Genomic DNA, 15,054 nt, shown 5'->3' with positions numbered 1-15,054 from the left:
AACAATTCCATGTTTCTTTCGTTAAGAGCAATGGAGAAATTGACAAATGTTAAAGTCTAAAGTGAAACACGGTCATTTTGCTGGAATGCCCGGACAGGCTAAAGGACCAGATGCAAGGTTGTCTATGCTCCCTAAATGGCAAAGTTGCTGGTCTCCACAGGGAGGTGTGGGTTCAAATCCCGCTTCTAACAAATGTTTTCAAGATGTAGGAGTATGATGGAATTGCTAGTTCAGTCAAGTAAAAATTCCATGGTCGTCGTTGACGAAGCAAAGGAGGAATTAACCAAATGTCAAGGTCCAAAGCTAAGGAGCTGTCTTGTGTCAGAATGGCCGAGCGGTCTAAGGCGCCAGACTCAAGGTTCAATACCTTCCCAAGAAGTGAGGTTTCTGGTCTCCAGATGGAGGCGTGGGTTCAAATCCCACTTCTGACAAGTGTTTTCGGATCAGGCAGTAGTTTGCGCAAAATCGAGCGTGATGAATGTAAAAGCGCACTTTGAATGTGTCAAGCAATGGAAGGCATAAAATCTGCACTTTCATACATAGTTTCAGTTTATGACAAATCTTGTGGAGAAGTAATAAGTATACATAATTTTTTTCTTTTCTTAAGCCAAAATGTTTTGAGAAAAAAAATGAAAACATTCATTTGATTTCAAATAAAACAGTAAAATTGTTTCTGAACGCAAAATCAGTACTGATGCATTGTTAAAGGTTGCCGATTCTGGTTGCTAGTAGGAGGTGTGGGATGCGATCCTAGTTTGGTCAAGCAACAATTCCATGTTTCTTTCTTCAAGAACAATGGAGAAATTGACAAATGTTAAAGTCTAAAGTGAAACACGGTCATTTTGCTGGACTGCCCGGACAGGCTAAATTACCAGATGCAAGGTTGTCTATGGTCTCTAAATGGCAAAGTTGCTGGTCTCCACAGGGAGGTGTGGGTTCAAATCTTACTCTTCTCTAGTCTTTGCAGATGAGGCAATAGTCCATGTGACATCGACTGAACGTCTTCGCGAAACGTTTGAGTGTATGCTTTGAATATGGGAAACAATGTGGGACGTGAAACCTGAACCCTGTAATCTTCACATTAATGATTAGGTTGAGCTCCTGGTCATGACACATGTTGTGGAAAAGTAATAGGATTTAGAGAATTTATTCCTGGTTTAAACACAAATATTGTGTGAAAAAGATGAACACATCCATATGGGTTGTTACAGATCAATAAAGTGGTTTTGGAAATTAGATTCAGTAGATTATTAGCCAAATTTGGCAGGTTCAAGATGTAGCTGTACGATGGAATTCCTAGTTCAGTCAAGTAAAAATTCCATGGTTGTTGTTGACAAAGCAAAGGAGGAATTAACCAAATGTTAAGGTCCAAAGCTATGGTCCCGTCTCGTGTCAGAATGGCCGAGCGGTCTAAGGCGCCAGACTCAAGGTTCAATACCTTCCCAAGAAGTGAGGTTTCTGGTCTCCAGATGGAGGCGTGGGTTCAAATCCCACTTCTGACAAGTGTTTTCGGATCAGGCAGTAGTTTGCGCGAAATCGAGCGTGATGAATGTAAAAGCGCACTTTGAATGTGTCAAGCAATGGAAGGCATAAAATCTGCACTTTCATACATAGTTTCAGTTTATGACAAATCTTGTGGAGAAGTAATAAGTATACATATTTTTTTTCTTTTCTTAAGCCAAAATGTTTTGAGAAAAAAAATGAAAACATTCATTTGATTTCAAATAAAACAGTAAAATTGTTTCTGAACGCAAAATCAGTACTGATGCATTGTTAAAGGTTGCCGATTCTGGTTGCTAGTAGGAGGTGTGGGATGCGATCCTAGTTTGGTCAAGCAACAATTCCATGTTTCTTTCGTTAAGAGCAATGGAGAAATTGACAAATGTTAAAGTCTAAAGTGAAACACGGTCATTTTGCTGGACTGCCCGGACAGGCTAAAGGACCAGATGCAAGGTTGTCTATGGTCTCTAAATGGCAAAGTTGCTGGTCTCCACAGGGAGGTGTGGGTTCAAATCCCGCTTCTAACAAATGTTTTCAAGATGTAGGAGTATGATGGAATTGCTAGTTCAGTCAAGTAAAAATTCCATGGTCGTCGTTGACGAAGCAAAGGAGGAATTAACCAAATGTCAAGGTCCAAAGCTAAGGAGTTGTCTTGTGTCAGAATGGCCGAGCGGTCTAAGGCGCCAGACTCAAGGTTCAATACCTTCCCAAGAAGTGAGGTTTCTGGTCTCCAGATGGAGGCGTGGGTTCAAATCCCACTTCTGACAAGTGTTTTCGGATCAGGCAGTAGTTTGCGCGAAATCGAGCGTGATGAATGTAAAAGCGCACTTTGAATGTGTCAAGCAATGGAAGGCATAAAATCTGCACTTTCATACATAGTTTCAGTTTATGACAAATCTTGTGGAGAAGTAATAAGTATACATATTTTTTTTCTTTTCTTAAGCCAAAATGTTTTGAGAAAAAAAATGAAAACATTCATTTGATTTCAAATAAAACAGTAAAATTGTTTCTGAACGCAAAATCAGTACTGATGCATTGTTAAAGGTTGCCGATTCTGGTTGCTAGTAGGAGGTGTGGGATGCGATCCTAGTTTGGTCAAGCAACAATTCCATGTTTCTTTCTTCAAGAACAATGGAGAAATTGACAAATGTTAAAGTCTAAAGTGAAACACGGTCATTTTGCTGGACTGCCCGGACAGGCTAAAGTACCAGATGCAAGGTTGTCTATGGTCTCTAAATGGCAAAGTTGCTGGTCTCCACAGGGAGGTGTGGGTTCAAATCTTACTCTTCTCTAGTCTTTGCAGATGAGGCAATAGTCCATGTGACATCGACTGAACGTCTTCGCGAAACGTTTGAGTGTATGCTTTGAATATGGGAAACAATGTGGGACGTGAAACCTGAACCCTGTAATCTTCACATTAATGATTAGGTTGAGCTCCTGGTCATGACACATGTTGTGGAAAAGTAATAGGATTTAGAGAATTTATTCCTGGTTTAAACACAAATATTGTGTGAAAAAGATGAACACATCCATATGGGTTGTTACAGATCAATAAAGTGGTTTTGGAAATTAGATTCAGTAGATTATTAGCCAAATTTGGCAGGTTCAAGATGTAGCTGTAAGATGGAATTCCTAGTTCAGTCAAGTAAAAATTCCATGGTTTTTGCTGACAAAGCGAAGGAGGAATTAACCAAATGTTCAGGTCCAAAGCTAAAGTCCCGTCTCGTGTCAGAATGGCCGAGCGGTCTAAGGCACCAGACTCAAGGTTCAATACCTTCCCAAGAAGTGAGGTTTCTGGTCTCCAGATGGAGGCGTGGGTTTAAATCCCACTTCTGACAAGTGTTTTCGGATCAGGCAGTAGTTTGCGCGAAATCGAGCGTGATGAATGTAAAAGCGCACTTTGAATGTGTCAAGCAATGGAAGGCATAAAATCTGCACTTTCATACATAGTTTCAGTTTATGAAAAATGTTGTGGAGAAGTAATAAGTATACATATTCTTTTTTCTTTTCTTAAGCCAAAATGTTTTGAGAAAAAAAATGAAAACATTCATTTGATTTCAAATAAAACAGTAAAATTGTTTCTGAACGCAAAATCAGTACTGATGCATTGTTAAAGGTTGCCGATTCTGGTTGCTAGTAGGAGGTGTGGGATGCGATCCTAGTTTGGTCAAGCAACAATTCCATGTTTCTTTCTTCAAGAACAATGGAGAAATTGACAAATGTTAAAGTCTAAAGTGAAACACGGTCATTTTGCTGGACTGCCCGGACAGGCTAAAGGACCAGATGCAAGGTTGTCTATGGTCTCTGAATGGCAAAGTTGCTGGTTTCCACAGGGAGGTGTGGGTTCAAATCTTACTCTTCTCTAGTCTTTGCAGATGAGGCAATAGTCCATGTGACATCGACTGAACGTCTTCGCGAAACGTTTGAGTGTATGCTTTGAATATGGGAAACAATGTGGGACGTGAAACCTGAACCCTGTAATCTTCACATTAATGATTAGGTTGAGCTCCTGGTCATGACACATGTTGTGGAAAAGTAATAGGATTTAGAGAATTTATTCCTGGTTTAAACCCAAATATTGTGTGAAAAAGATGAACACATCCATATGGGTTGTTACAGATCAATAAAGTGGTTTTGGAAATTAGATTCAGTAGATTATTAGCCAAATTTGGCAGGTTCAAGATGTAGCTGTACGATGGAATTCCTAGTTCAGTCAAGTAAAAATTCCATGGTTGTTGTTGACAAAGCAAAGGAGGAATTAACCAAATGTCAAGGTCCAAAGCTAAGGTCCCGTCTTGTGTCAGAATGGCCGAGCGGTCTAAGGCGCCAGACTCAAGGTTCAATACCTTCCCAAGAAGTGAGGTTTCTGGTCTCCAGATGGAGGCGTGGGTTCAAATCCCACTTCTGACAAGTGTTTTCGGATCAGGCAGTAGTTTGCGCGAAGTCGAGCGTCATGAATGTAAAAGCGCACTTTGAATGTGTCAAGCAATGGAAGGCATAAAATCTGCACTTTCATACATAGTTTCAGTTTATGACAAATGTTGTGGAGAAGTAATAAGTATACATATTTTTTTTCTTAAGCCAAAATGTTTTGAGAAAAAAAATGAAAACATTCATTTGATTTCAAATAAAACAGTAAAATTGTTTCTGAACGCAAAATCAGTACTGATGCATTGTTAAAGGTTGCCGATTCTGGTTGCTAGTAGGAGGTGTGGGATGCGATCCTAGTTTGGTCAAGCAACAATTCCATGTTTCTTTCTTCAAGAACAATGGAGAAATTGACAAATGTTAAAGTCTAAAGTGAAACACGGTCATTTTGCTGGACTGCCCGGACAGGCTAAAGGACCAGATGCAAGGTTGTCTATGGTCTCTGAATGGCAAAGTTGCTGGTCTCCACAGGGAGGTGTGGGTTCAAATCTTACTCTTCTCTAGTCTTTGCAGATGAGGCAATAGTCCATGTGACATCGACTGAACGTCTTCGCGAAACGTTTGAGTGTATGCTTTGAATATGGGAAACAATGTGGGACGTGAAACCTGAACCCTGTAATCTTCACATTAATGATTAGGTTGAGCTCCTGGTCATGACACATGTTGTGGAAAAGTAATAGGATTTAGAGAATTTATTCCTGGTTTAAACCCAAATATTGTGTGAAAAAGATGAACACATCCATATGGGTTGTTACAGATCAATAAAGTGGTTTTGGAAATTAGATTCAGTAGATTATTAGCCAAATTTGGCAGGTTCAAGATGTAGCTGTACGATGGAATTCCTAGTTCAGTCAAGTAAAAATTCCATGGTTGTTGTTGACAAAGCAAAGGAGGAATTAACCAAATGTCAAGGTCCAAAGCTAAGGTCCCGTCTTGTGTCAGAATGGCCGAGCGGTCTAAGGCGCCAGACTCAAGGTTCAATACCTTCCCAAGAAGTGAGGTTTCTGGTCTCCAGATGGAGGCGTGGGTTCAAATCCCACTTCTGACAAGTGTTTTCGGATCAGGCAGTAGTTTGCGCGAAATTGAGCGTGATGAATGTAAAAGCGCACTTTGAATGTGTCAAGCAATGGAAGGCATAAAATCTGCACTTTCATACATAGTTTCAGTTTATGAAAAATCTTGTGGAGAAGTAATAAGTATACATATTTTTTTTCTTAAGCCAAAATGTTTTGAGAAAAAAAATGAAAACATTCATTTGATTTCAAATAAAACAGTAAAATTGTTTCTGAACGCAAAATCAGTACTGATGCATTGTTAAAGGTTGCCGATTCTGGTTGCTAGTAGGAGGTGTGGGATGCGATCCTAGTTTGGTCAAGCAACAATTCCATGTTTCTTTCGTTAAGAGCAATGGAGAAATTGACAAATGTTAAAGTCTAAAGTGAAACACGGTCATTTTGCTGGACTGCCCGGACAGGCTAAAGGACCAGATGCAAGGTTGTCTATGGTCTCTAAATGGCAAAGTTGCTGGTCTCCACAGGGAGGTGTGGGTTCAAATCTTACTCTTCTCTAGTCTTTGCAGATGAGGCAATAGTCCATGTGACATCGACTGAACGTCTTCGCGAAACGTTTGAGTGTATGCTTTGAATATGGGAAACAATGTGGGACGTGAAACCTGAACCCTGTAATCTTCACATTAATGATTAGGTTGAGCTCCTGGTCATGACACATGTTGTGGAAAAGTAATAGGATTTAGAGAATTTATTCCTGGTTTAAACCCAAATATTGTGTGAAAAAGATGAACACATCCATATGGGTTGTTACAGATCAATAAAGTGGTTTTGGAAATTAGATTCAGTAGATTATTAGCCAAATTTGGCAGGTTCAAGATGTAGCTGTACGATGGAATTCCTAGTTCAGTCAAGTAAAAATTCCATGGTTGTTGTTGACAAAGCAAAGGAGGAATTAACCAAATGTCAAGGTCCAAAGCTAAGGTCCCGTCTTGTGTCAGAATGGCCGAGCGGTCTAAGGCGCCAGACTCAAGGTTCAATACCTTCCCAAGAAGTGAGGTTTCTGGTCTCCAGATGGAGGCGTGGGTTCAAATCCCACTTCTGACAAGTGTTTTCGGATCAGGCAGTAGTTTGCGCGAAATCGAGCGTGATGAATGTAAAAGCGCACTTTGAATGTGTCAAGCAATGGAAGGCATAAAATCTGCACTTTCATACATAGTTTCAGTTTATGAAAAATGTTGTGGAGAAGTAATAAGTATACATATTTTTTTTCTTTTCTTAAGCCAAAATGTTTTGAGAAGAAAATGAAAACATTCATTTGATTTCAAATAAAACAGTAAAATTGTTTCTGAACGCAAAATCAGTACTGATGCATTGTTAAAGGTTGCCGATTCTGGTTGCTAGTAGGAGGTGTGGGATGCGATCCTAGTTTGGTCAAGCAACAATTCCATGTTTCTTTCGTTAAGAGCAATGGAGAAATTGACAAATGTTAAAGTCTAAAGTGAAACACGGTCATTTTGCTGGAATGCCCGGACAGGCTAAAGGACCAGACGCAAGGTTGTCTATGCTCCCTAAATGGCAAAGTTGCTGGTCTCCACAGGGAGGTGTGGGTTCAAATCCCGCTTCTAACAAATGTTTTCAAGATGTAGGAGTATGATGGAATTGCTAGTTCAGTCAAGTAAAAATTCCATGGTCGTTGTTGACAAAGCAAAGGAGGAATTAACCAAATTTCAAGGTCCAAAGCTAAGGAGCTATCTTGTGTCAGAATGGCCGAGCGGTCTAAGGCGCCAGACTCAAGGTTCAATACCTTCCCAAGAAGTGAGGTTTCTGGTCTCCAGATGGAGGCGTGGGTTCAAATCCCACTTCTGACAAGTGTTTTCGGATCAGGCAGTAGTTTGCGCGAAATCGAGCGTGATGAATGTAAAAGCGCACTTTGAATGTGTCAAGCAATGGAAGGCATAAAATCTGCACTTTCATACATAGTTTCAGTTTATGACAAATGTTGTGGAGAAGTAATAAGTATACATATTTTTTTCTTTTCTTAAGCCAAAATGTTTTGAGAAAAAAAATGAAAACATTCATTTGATTTCAAATAAAACAGTAAAATTGTTTCTGAACGCAAAATCAGTACTGATGCATTGTTAAAGGTTGCCGATTCTGGTTGCTAGTAGGAGGTGTGGGATGCGATCCTAGTTTGGTCAAGCAACAATTCCATGTTTCTTTCTTCAAGAACAATGGAGAAATTGACAAATGTTAAAGTCTAAAGTGAAACACGGTCATTTTGCTGGACTGCCCGGACAGGCTAAAGGACCAGATGCAAGGTTGTCTATGGTCTCTAAATGGCAAAGTTGCTGGTCTCCACAGGGAGGTGTGGGTTCAAATCTTACTCTTCTCTAGTCTTTGCAGATGAGGCAATAGTCCATGTGACATCGACTGAACGTCTTCGCGAAACGTTTGAGTGTATGCTTTGAATATGGGAAACAATGTGGGACGTGAAACCTGAACCCTGTAATCTTCACATTAATGATTAGGTTGAGCTCCTGGTCATGACACATGTTGTGGAAAAGTAATAGGATTTAGAGAATTTATTCCTGGTTTAAACCCAAATATTGTGTGAAAAAGATGAACACATCCATATGGGTTGTTACAGATCAATAAAGTGGTTTTGGAAATTAGATTCAGTAGATTATTAGCCAAATTTGGCAGGTTCAAGATGTAGCTGTACGATGGAATTCCTAGTTCAGTCAAGTAAAAATTCCATGGTTGTTGTTGACAAAGCAAAGGAGGAATTAACCAAATGTCAAGGTCCAAAGCTAAGGTCCCGTCTTGTGTCAGAATGGCCGAGCGGTCTAAGGCGCCAGACTCAAGGTTCAATACCTTCCCAAGAAGTGAGGTTTCTGGTCTCCAGATGGAGGCGTGGGTTCAAATCCCACTTCTGACAAGTGTTTTCGGATCAGGCAGTAGTTTGCGCGAAATCGAGCGTGATGAATGTAAAAGCGCACTTTGAATGTGTCAAGCAATGGAAGGCATAAAATCTGCACTTTCATACATAGTTTCAGTTTATGACAAATGTTGTGGAGAAGTAATAAGTATACATATTTTTTTTCTTAAGCCAAAATGTTTTGAGAAGAAAATGAAAACATTCATTTGATTTCAAATAAAACAGTAAAATTGTTTCTGAACGCAAAATCAGTACTGATGCATTGTTAAAGGTTGCCGATTCTGGTTGCTAGTAGGAGGTGTGGGATGCGATCCTAGTTTGGTCAAGCAACAATTCCATGTTTCTTTCGTTAAGAGCAATGGAGAAATTGACAAATGTTAAAGTCTAAAGTGAAACACGGTCATTTTGCTGGAATGCCCGGACAGGCTAAAGGACCAGATGCAAGGTTGTCTATGCTCCCTAAATGGCAAAGTTGCTGGTCTCCACAGGGAGGTGTGGGTTCAAATCCCGCTTCTAACAAATGTTTTCAAGATGTAGGAGTATGATGGAATTGCTAGTTCAGTCAAGTAAAAATTCCATGGTCGTCGTTGACAAAGCAAAGGAGGAATTAACCAAATGTCAAGGTCCAAAGCTAAGGAGCTGTCTTGTGTCAGAATGGCCGAGCGGTCTAAGGCGCCAGACTCAAGGTTCAATACCTTCCCAAGAAGTGAGGTTTCTGGTCTCCAGATGGAGGCGTGGGTTCAAATCCCACTTCTGACAAGTGTTTTCGGATCAGGCAGTAGTTTGCGCGAAATCGAGCGTGATGAATGTAAAAGCGCACTTTGAATGTGTCAAGCAATGGAAGGCATAAAATCTGCACTTTCATACATAGTTTCAGTTTATGACAAATGTTGTGGAGAAGTAATAAGTATACATATTTTTTTTCTTAAGCCAAAATGTTTTGAGAAAAAAAATGAAAACATTCATTTGATTTCAAATAAAACAGTAAAATTGTTTCTGAACGCAAAATCAGTACTGATGCATTGTTAAAGGTTGCCGATTCTGGTTGCTAGTAGGAGGTGTGGGATGCGATCCTAGTTTGGTCAAGCAACAATTCCATGTTTCTTTCGTTAAGAGCAATGGAGAAATTGACAAATGTTAAAGTCTAAAGTGAAACACGGTCATTTTGCTGGACTGCCCGGACAGGCTAAAGGACCAGATGCAAGGTTGTCTATGGTCTCTAAATGGCAAAGTTGCTGGTCTCCACAGGGAGGTGTGGGTTCAAATCTTACTCTTCTCTAGTCTTTGCAGATGAGGCAATAGTCCATGTGACATCGACTGAACGTCTTCGCGAAACGTTTGAGTGTATGCTTTGAATATGGGAAACAATGTGGGACGTGAAACCTGAACCCTGTAATCTTCACATTAATGATTAGGTTGAGCTCCTGGTCATGACACATGTTGTGGAAAAGTAATAGGATTTAGAGAATTTATTCCTGGTTTAAACCCAAATATTGTGTGAAAAAGATGAACACATCCATATGGGTTGTTACAGATCAATAAAGTGGTTTTGGAAATTAGATTCAGTAGATTATTAGCCAAATTTGGCAGGTTCAAGATGTAGCTGTACGATGGAATTCCTAGTTCAGTCAAGTAAAAATTCCATGGTTGTTGTTGACAAAGCAAAGGAGGAATTAACCAAATGTTAAGGTCCAAAGCTAAGGTCCCGTCTCGTGTCAGAATGGCCGAGCGGTCTAAGGCGCCAGACTCAAGGTTCAATACCTTCCCAAGAAGTGAGGTTTCTGGTCTCCAGATGGAGGCGTGGGTTCAAATCCCACTTCTGACAAGTGTTTTCGGATCAGGCAGTAGTTTGCGCGAAATCGAGCGTGATGAATGTAAAAGCGCACTTTGAATGTGTCAAGCAATGGAAGGCATAAAATCTGCACTTTCATACATAGTTTCAGTTTATGACAAATGTTGTGGAGAAGTAATAAGTATACATATTTTTTTTCTTAAGCCAAAATGTTTTGAGAAAAAAAATGAAAACATTCATTTGATTTCAAATAAAACAGTAAAATTGTTTCTGAACGCAAAATCAGTACTGATGCATTGTTAAAGGTTGCCGATTCTGGTTGCTAGTAGGAGGTGTGGGATGCGATCCTAGTTTGGTCAAGCAACAATTCCATGTTTCTTTCGTTAAGAGCAATGGAGAAATTGACAAATGTTAAAGTCTAAAGTGAAACACGGTCATTTTGCTGGACTGCCCGGACAGGCTAAAGGACCAGATGCAAGGTTGTCTATGGTCTCTAAATGGCAAAGTTGCTGGTCTCCACAGGGAGGTGTGGGTTCAAATCCCGCTTCTAACAAATGTTTTCAAGATGTAGGAGTATGATGGAATTGCTAGTTCAGTCAAGTAAAAATTCCATGGTCGTCGTTGACAAAGCAAAGGAGGAATTAACCAAATGTCAAGGTCCAAAGCTAAGGAGCTGTCTTGTGTCAGAATGGCCGAGCGGTCTAAGGCGCCAGACTCAAGGTTCAATACCTTCCCAAGAAGTGAGGTTTCTGGTCTCCAGATGGAGGCGTGGGTTCAAATCCCACTTCTGACAAGTGTTTTCGGATCAGGCAGTAGTTTGCGCGAAATCGAGCGTGATGAATGTAAAAGCGCACTTTGAATGTGTCAAGCAATGGAAGGCATAAAATCTGCACTTTCATACATAGTTTCAGTTTATGACAAATCTTGTGGAGAAGTAATAAGTATACATATTTTTTTTCTTTTCTTAAGCCAAAATGTTTTGAGAAAAAAAATGAAAACATTCATTTGATTTCAAATAAAACAGTAAAATTGTTTCTGAACGCAAAATCAGTACTGATGCATTGTTAAAGGTTGCCGATTCTGGTTGCTAGTAGGAGGTGTGGGATGCGATCCTAGTTTGGTCAAGCAACAATTCCATGTTTCTTTCTTCAAGAACAATGGAGAAATTGACAAATGTTAAAGTCTAAAGTGAAACACGGTCATTTTGCTGGACTGCCCGGACAGGCTAAAGGACCAGATGCAAGGTTGTCTATGGTCTCTAAATGGCAAAGTTGCTGGTCTCCACAGGGAGGTGTGGGTTCAAATCTTACTCTTCTCTAGTCTTTGCAGATGAGGCAATAGTCCATGTGACATCGACTGAACGTCTTCGCGAAACGTTTGAGTGTATGCTTTGAATATGGGAAACAATGTGGGACGTGAAACCTGAACCCTGTAATCTTCACATTAATGATTAGGTTGAGCTCCTGGTCATGACACATGTTGTGGAAAAGTAATAGGATTTAGAGAATTTATTCCTGGTTTAAACCCAAATATTGTGTGAAAAAGATGAACACATCCATATGGGTTGTTACAGATCAATAAAGTGGTTTTGGAAATTAGATTCAGTAGATTATTAGCCAAATTTGGCAGGTTCAAGATGTAGCTGTAAGATGGAATTCCTAGTTCAGTCAAGTAAAAATTCCATGGTTTTTGCTGACAAAGCGAAGGAGGAATTAACCAAATGTTCAGGTCCAAAGCTAAAGTCCCGTCTCGTGTCAGAATGGCCGAGCGGTCTAAGGCACCAGACTCAAGGTTCAATACCTTCCCAAGAAGTGAGGTTTCTGGTCTCCAGATGGAGGCGTGGGTTTAAATCCCACTTCTGACAAGTGTTTTCGGATCAGGCAGTAGTTTGCGCGAAATCGAGCGTGATGAATGTAAAAGCGCACTTTGAATGTGTCAAGCAATGGAAGGCATAAAATCTGCACTTTCATACATAGTTTCAGTTTATGAAAAATCTTGTGGAGAAGTAATAAGTATACATATTCTTTTTTCTTTTCTTAAGCCAAAATGTTTTGAGAAAAAAAATGAAAACATTCATTTGATTTCAAATAAAACAGTAAAATTGTTTCTGAACGCAAAATCAGTACTGATGCATTGTTAAAGGTTGCCGATTCTGGTTGCTAGTAGGAGGTGTGGGATGCGATCCTAGTTTGGTCAAGCAACAATTCCATGTTTCTTTCTTCAAGAACAATGGAGAAATTGACAAATGTTAAAGTCTAAAGTGAAACACGGTCATTTTGCTGGACTGCCCGGACAGGCTAAAGGACCAGATGCAAGGTTGTCTATGGTCTCTAAATGGCAAAGTTGCTGGTCTCCACAGGGAGGTGTGGGTTCAAATCCCGCTTCTAACAAATGTTTTCAAGATGTAGGAGTATGATGTAATTGCTAGTTCAGTCAAGTAAAAATTCCATGGTCGTTCTTGACAAAGCAAAGGAGGAATAAGGTCCAAAGCTAGGGCTACGTCTTGTGTCAGAATGGCCGAGCGGGCTAAGGTGCCAGACTCAACGTTCAATACCTTCCCAAGAAGTGAGGTTTCTGGTCTCCAGACGGAGGTGTGGTTTCAAATCCTACTATTCGCTAGTCTTTGCAGATGAGACAATAGTCCATGTGAAATCAACTAAATGATTTGAATGCTTGCTTTGAATATTGGAAACAATGCTGGATATGAAGTTTGAACTCTCTATTTTTCACATTGATGAGTAGGTTCAGCTCCTGTTCATGACAGATGTTGTGGAAAAGTAATAGGAATTAGTGAATTGATTCTTGGTTTAAACCAAAATGCTATGTGAAAAAGATGAACACATCCATTTAGGTTGTTCCAGATCATTAAATTGGTTTTAGAAATCAGAATCAGTAGATTATTAGACGAATTTCCATGAGCAACAATTCCATGGTCGTCGTTGACAAAGCAAAGGAGGAATTAACCAATGTCAAAGTCTAAAGCTAACAATCTATGTTGTGTCAGAACGGCTGAGCGTTCTAAAGCGGTAGCCTCAATGTTCAATACCTTTCCAAGAAGTGAGGATTTTGGTCTCCAGATGGAGGCGTGGGTTCAAATCCCACTTCTGGCAAGTGTTTTCTGATCAGGTAGTAGTTCATCCTACTTTGACTGCAACATGACAGATTGTGCCCATGAGCGATTTCTGAATGGTTTGAGGTGAATGGTGTGAAATGGCTAATAATGACAAGTTTAAAAGTTTCAAACAATTTGTCCAGGACCTTCCTTTAGTTTTAGAAAGTCTAAGGATGTTTTTCTCTAAAAACCGAAGCAAACATACCTGGATACTATTTTTGTACAGCGGACAGGTTTTGTATTGCATGTGTGTAGCATTCCTGCAATTGAGTGCAAATTTTTTTTAACATAAGTGCTACTGCTAATTGGTTAGAATTACAGCGAAGGAGTGCTGATTGTTTAGCAGTATTGCTTCTGAGTGCTGACTGGTTATTACTGCTACTGAGTACTAATAGACTGGCATTACTCCTTGTGGGTGCTGATTGATTACCGTTGCTGCTACACTCTGCTGATTCTTTAGCATTACTGCCACCGAGTGCTAATTGGCTGGCATTACTTCTGAGTGCTGATTGGTTAGCATTACTGTTATTGAGTGCTGATTGGTTGGCATTATTGCTACTGAGTGCTGATTGCTTGGCATTACTGCTACTGAGTGCTAATTGGTTATATTACTGCTTTTGGGTGCTGATTGCTTAGCATTACTGCTACTGAGTGTTGATTGGTTGGCATTACTACTACTTGGTGCTGATTGTTGAGCTGATCAGCTCATTGGCTGAGTGAAGTGGTTTGCTTTCCCTGACAAACATATGTGGCTCCATTATAAACTCATGAATCGTGAATGCTCAAACTTATAACAGTGACGTTACAATGTTTTGTGCTAGTGTGTTCAAGAAATTAATGCGTTCTGCTATATCAAAATGTTTAAGCGTAAAGATAAACTTATTGCTTAAATGCGGCACATTAACCCATTCTTTTTGGACTCCCTCTCGCGTTTGACAAACGCCAAAAGCATTACTGAGTGGCTATTCTCCTCACCACATTTGACCATGTTTTTCTGGACTTTCCAAAAAAGAGTTAATTTGACATCTCAAAATTGCAGTGATCACTTGACGTGGATGAATATATGCATTTAGAACTGAAAACTGAGCTCAAGAGCCCGGCCAAAGCCAACAACTCACAGTTTTTAGTGAACAGATGAAAGAAATCTTTAAAACAGTACAGTCGAATAGGGCTTTTATTATGATAGGCCGTCTGGTCTTCTTTCATACTTCCGCACTGCTCACATGACACTGATGTGAAGATGGCTTCTGTTCAGTGGTGAGAAATTTCTTCTTTTCAGCCTTTTGTTGACATTCATGTATAATGTAGTTACGACGAATTCAATTCTGGAGTTTTGCCTGTTGCTTTCTGGAGAATAAGCAATCCGCTTATTCTCCAGCTTCTTGTTCAAATTATTCCGTTCCACCTTAATTAGTGCAGCAGTTACATGCTGGTGCCTCAGGCCTCAGGCGCCAGAATGTAACTGCTGCACTATTTAAGGTGGAACGGAACAATTCGAACAAGAAGCTGGAGAATAAGAAGCCAGCTGCTGGGCTTTTCTCTTCCCTGTTGTTGTCGTATCGAAGTCCCTATGTAGGCCGATGAATCTGTGCTTGTCATGTATTTTAATCGTGAAGACGAGATATTACAGTACTGTCCTTTACTGCGTGTTTTTCAGGCATGCCCGTCTGCGTAAATACGGCGCAGAGCTGCAGAGGTGCAGGCTGGATGCTGTGCCTGTAGACCTGGGTGACTACCACCCTCTAAAACCTATTACAGTAAGCACACAGTACAC

At 40.1% G+C, this 15,054-nt stretch overlaps 1 protein-coding gene and 13 non-coding genes across 14 annotated transcripts in view; all 14 read left to right on the top strand.

Moving 5' to 3' along the window:
• The first annotated feature begins 320 nt into the window (after positions 1 to 320).
• trnal-caa lies at positions 321 to 431 on the top strand. The gene is made up of 2 exons: positions 321 to 358; positions 386 to 431. It is a non-coding gene; the product is annotated as a tRNA-Leu (tRNA).
• A 960-nt stretch (positions 432 to 1,391) lies between these two features.
• On the top strand, positions 1,392 to 1,502 carry trnal-caa. Its single transcript has 2 exons — positions 1,392 to 1,429; positions 1,457 to 1,502. It is a non-coding gene; the product is annotated as a tRNA-Leu (tRNA).
• A 654-nt stretch (positions 1,503 to 2,156) lies between these two features.
• On the top strand, positions 2,157 to 2,267 carry trnal-caa. Its single transcript has 2 exons — positions 2,157 to 2,194; positions 2,222 to 2,267. It is a non-coding gene; the product is annotated as a tRNA-Leu (tRNA).
• A 960-nt stretch (positions 2,268 to 3,227) lies between these two features.
• Positions 3,228 to 3,338, top strand: trnal-caa. The gene is made up of 2 exons: positions 3,228 to 3,265; positions 3,293 to 3,338. It is a non-coding gene; the product is annotated as a tRNA-Leu (tRNA).
• Positions 3,339 to 4,299: 961 nt separating this feature from the next.
• On the top strand, positions 4,300 to 4,410 carry trnal-caa. Its single transcript has 2 exons — positions 4,300 to 4,337; positions 4,365 to 4,410. It is a non-coding gene; the product is annotated as a tRNA-Leu (tRNA).
• Positions 4,411 to 5,365: 955 nt separating this feature from the next.
• On the top strand, positions 5,366 to 5,476 carry trnal-caa. Its single transcript has 2 exons — positions 5,366 to 5,403; positions 5,431 to 5,476. It is a non-coding gene; the product is annotated as a tRNA-Leu (tRNA).
• A 955-nt stretch (positions 5,477 to 6,431) lies between these two features.
• On the top strand, positions 6,432 to 6,542 carry trnal-caa. The gene is made up of 2 exons: positions 6,432 to 6,469; positions 6,497 to 6,542. It is a non-coding gene; the product is annotated as a tRNA-Leu (tRNA).
• A 653-nt stretch (positions 6,543 to 7,195) lies between these two features.
• On the top strand, positions 7,196 to 7,306 carry trnal-caa. Its single transcript has 2 exons — positions 7,196 to 7,233; positions 7,261 to 7,306. It is a non-coding gene; the product is annotated as a tRNA-Leu (tRNA).
• Positions 7,307 to 8,265: 959 nt separating this feature from the next.
• On the top strand, positions 8,266 to 8,376 carry trnal-caa. The gene is made up of 2 exons: positions 8,266 to 8,303; positions 8,331 to 8,376. It is a non-coding gene; the product is annotated as a tRNA-Leu (tRNA).
• A 648-nt stretch (positions 8,377 to 9,024) lies between these two features.
• Positions 9,025 to 9,135, top strand: trnal-caa. The gene is made up of 2 exons: positions 9,025 to 9,062; positions 9,090 to 9,135. It is a non-coding gene; the product is annotated as a tRNA-Leu (tRNA).
• Positions 9,136 to 10,090: 955 nt separating this feature from the next.
• Positions 10,091 to 10,201, top strand: trnal-caa. Its single transcript has 2 exons — positions 10,091 to 10,128; positions 10,156 to 10,201. It is a non-coding gene; the product is annotated as a tRNA-Leu (tRNA).
• A 649-nt stretch (positions 10,202 to 10,850) lies between these two features.
• trnal-caa lies at positions 10,851 to 10,961 on the top strand. Its single transcript has 2 exons — positions 10,851 to 10,888; positions 10,916 to 10,961. It is a non-coding gene; the product is annotated as a tRNA-Leu (tRNA).
• Positions 10,962 to 11,921: 960 nt separating this feature from the next.
• trnal-caa lies at positions 11,922 to 12,032 on the top strand. Its single transcript has 2 exons — positions 11,922 to 11,959; positions 11,987 to 12,032. It is a non-coding gene; the product is annotated as a tRNA-Leu (tRNA).
• Positions 12,033 to 14,483: 2,451 nt separating this feature from the next.
• The window catches only part of vps35l (VPS35 endosomal protein sorting factor like), a 29,233-nt gene continuing 28,662 nt past the window's right edge, over positions 14,484 to 15,054 (top strand). The window contains exons 1-2 of the mRNA XM_036573186.1: positions 14,484 to 14,537; positions 14,938 to 15,037. Coding sequence (XP_036429079.1) covers positions 14,521 to 14,537; positions 14,938 to 15,037 — 117 coding nt within the window. The 5' untranslated portion in view covers positions 14,484 to 14,520. The remainder of the gene's footprint in view (positions 14,538 to 14,937; positions 15,038 to 15,054) is intronic.

Source organism: Colossoma macropomum, unplaced genomic scaffold (genome assembly GCF_904425465.1).
Source record: "Colossoma macropomum unplaced genomic scaffold, Colossoma_macropomum, whole genome shotgun sequence".
In the NCBI taxonomy this organism is placed as follows: Eukaryota; Metazoa; Chordata; class Actinopteri; order Characiformes; family Serrasalmidae; genus Colossoma; species Colossoma macropomum.
This window is presented reverse-complemented; position numbering and strand designations above follow the sequence as displayed.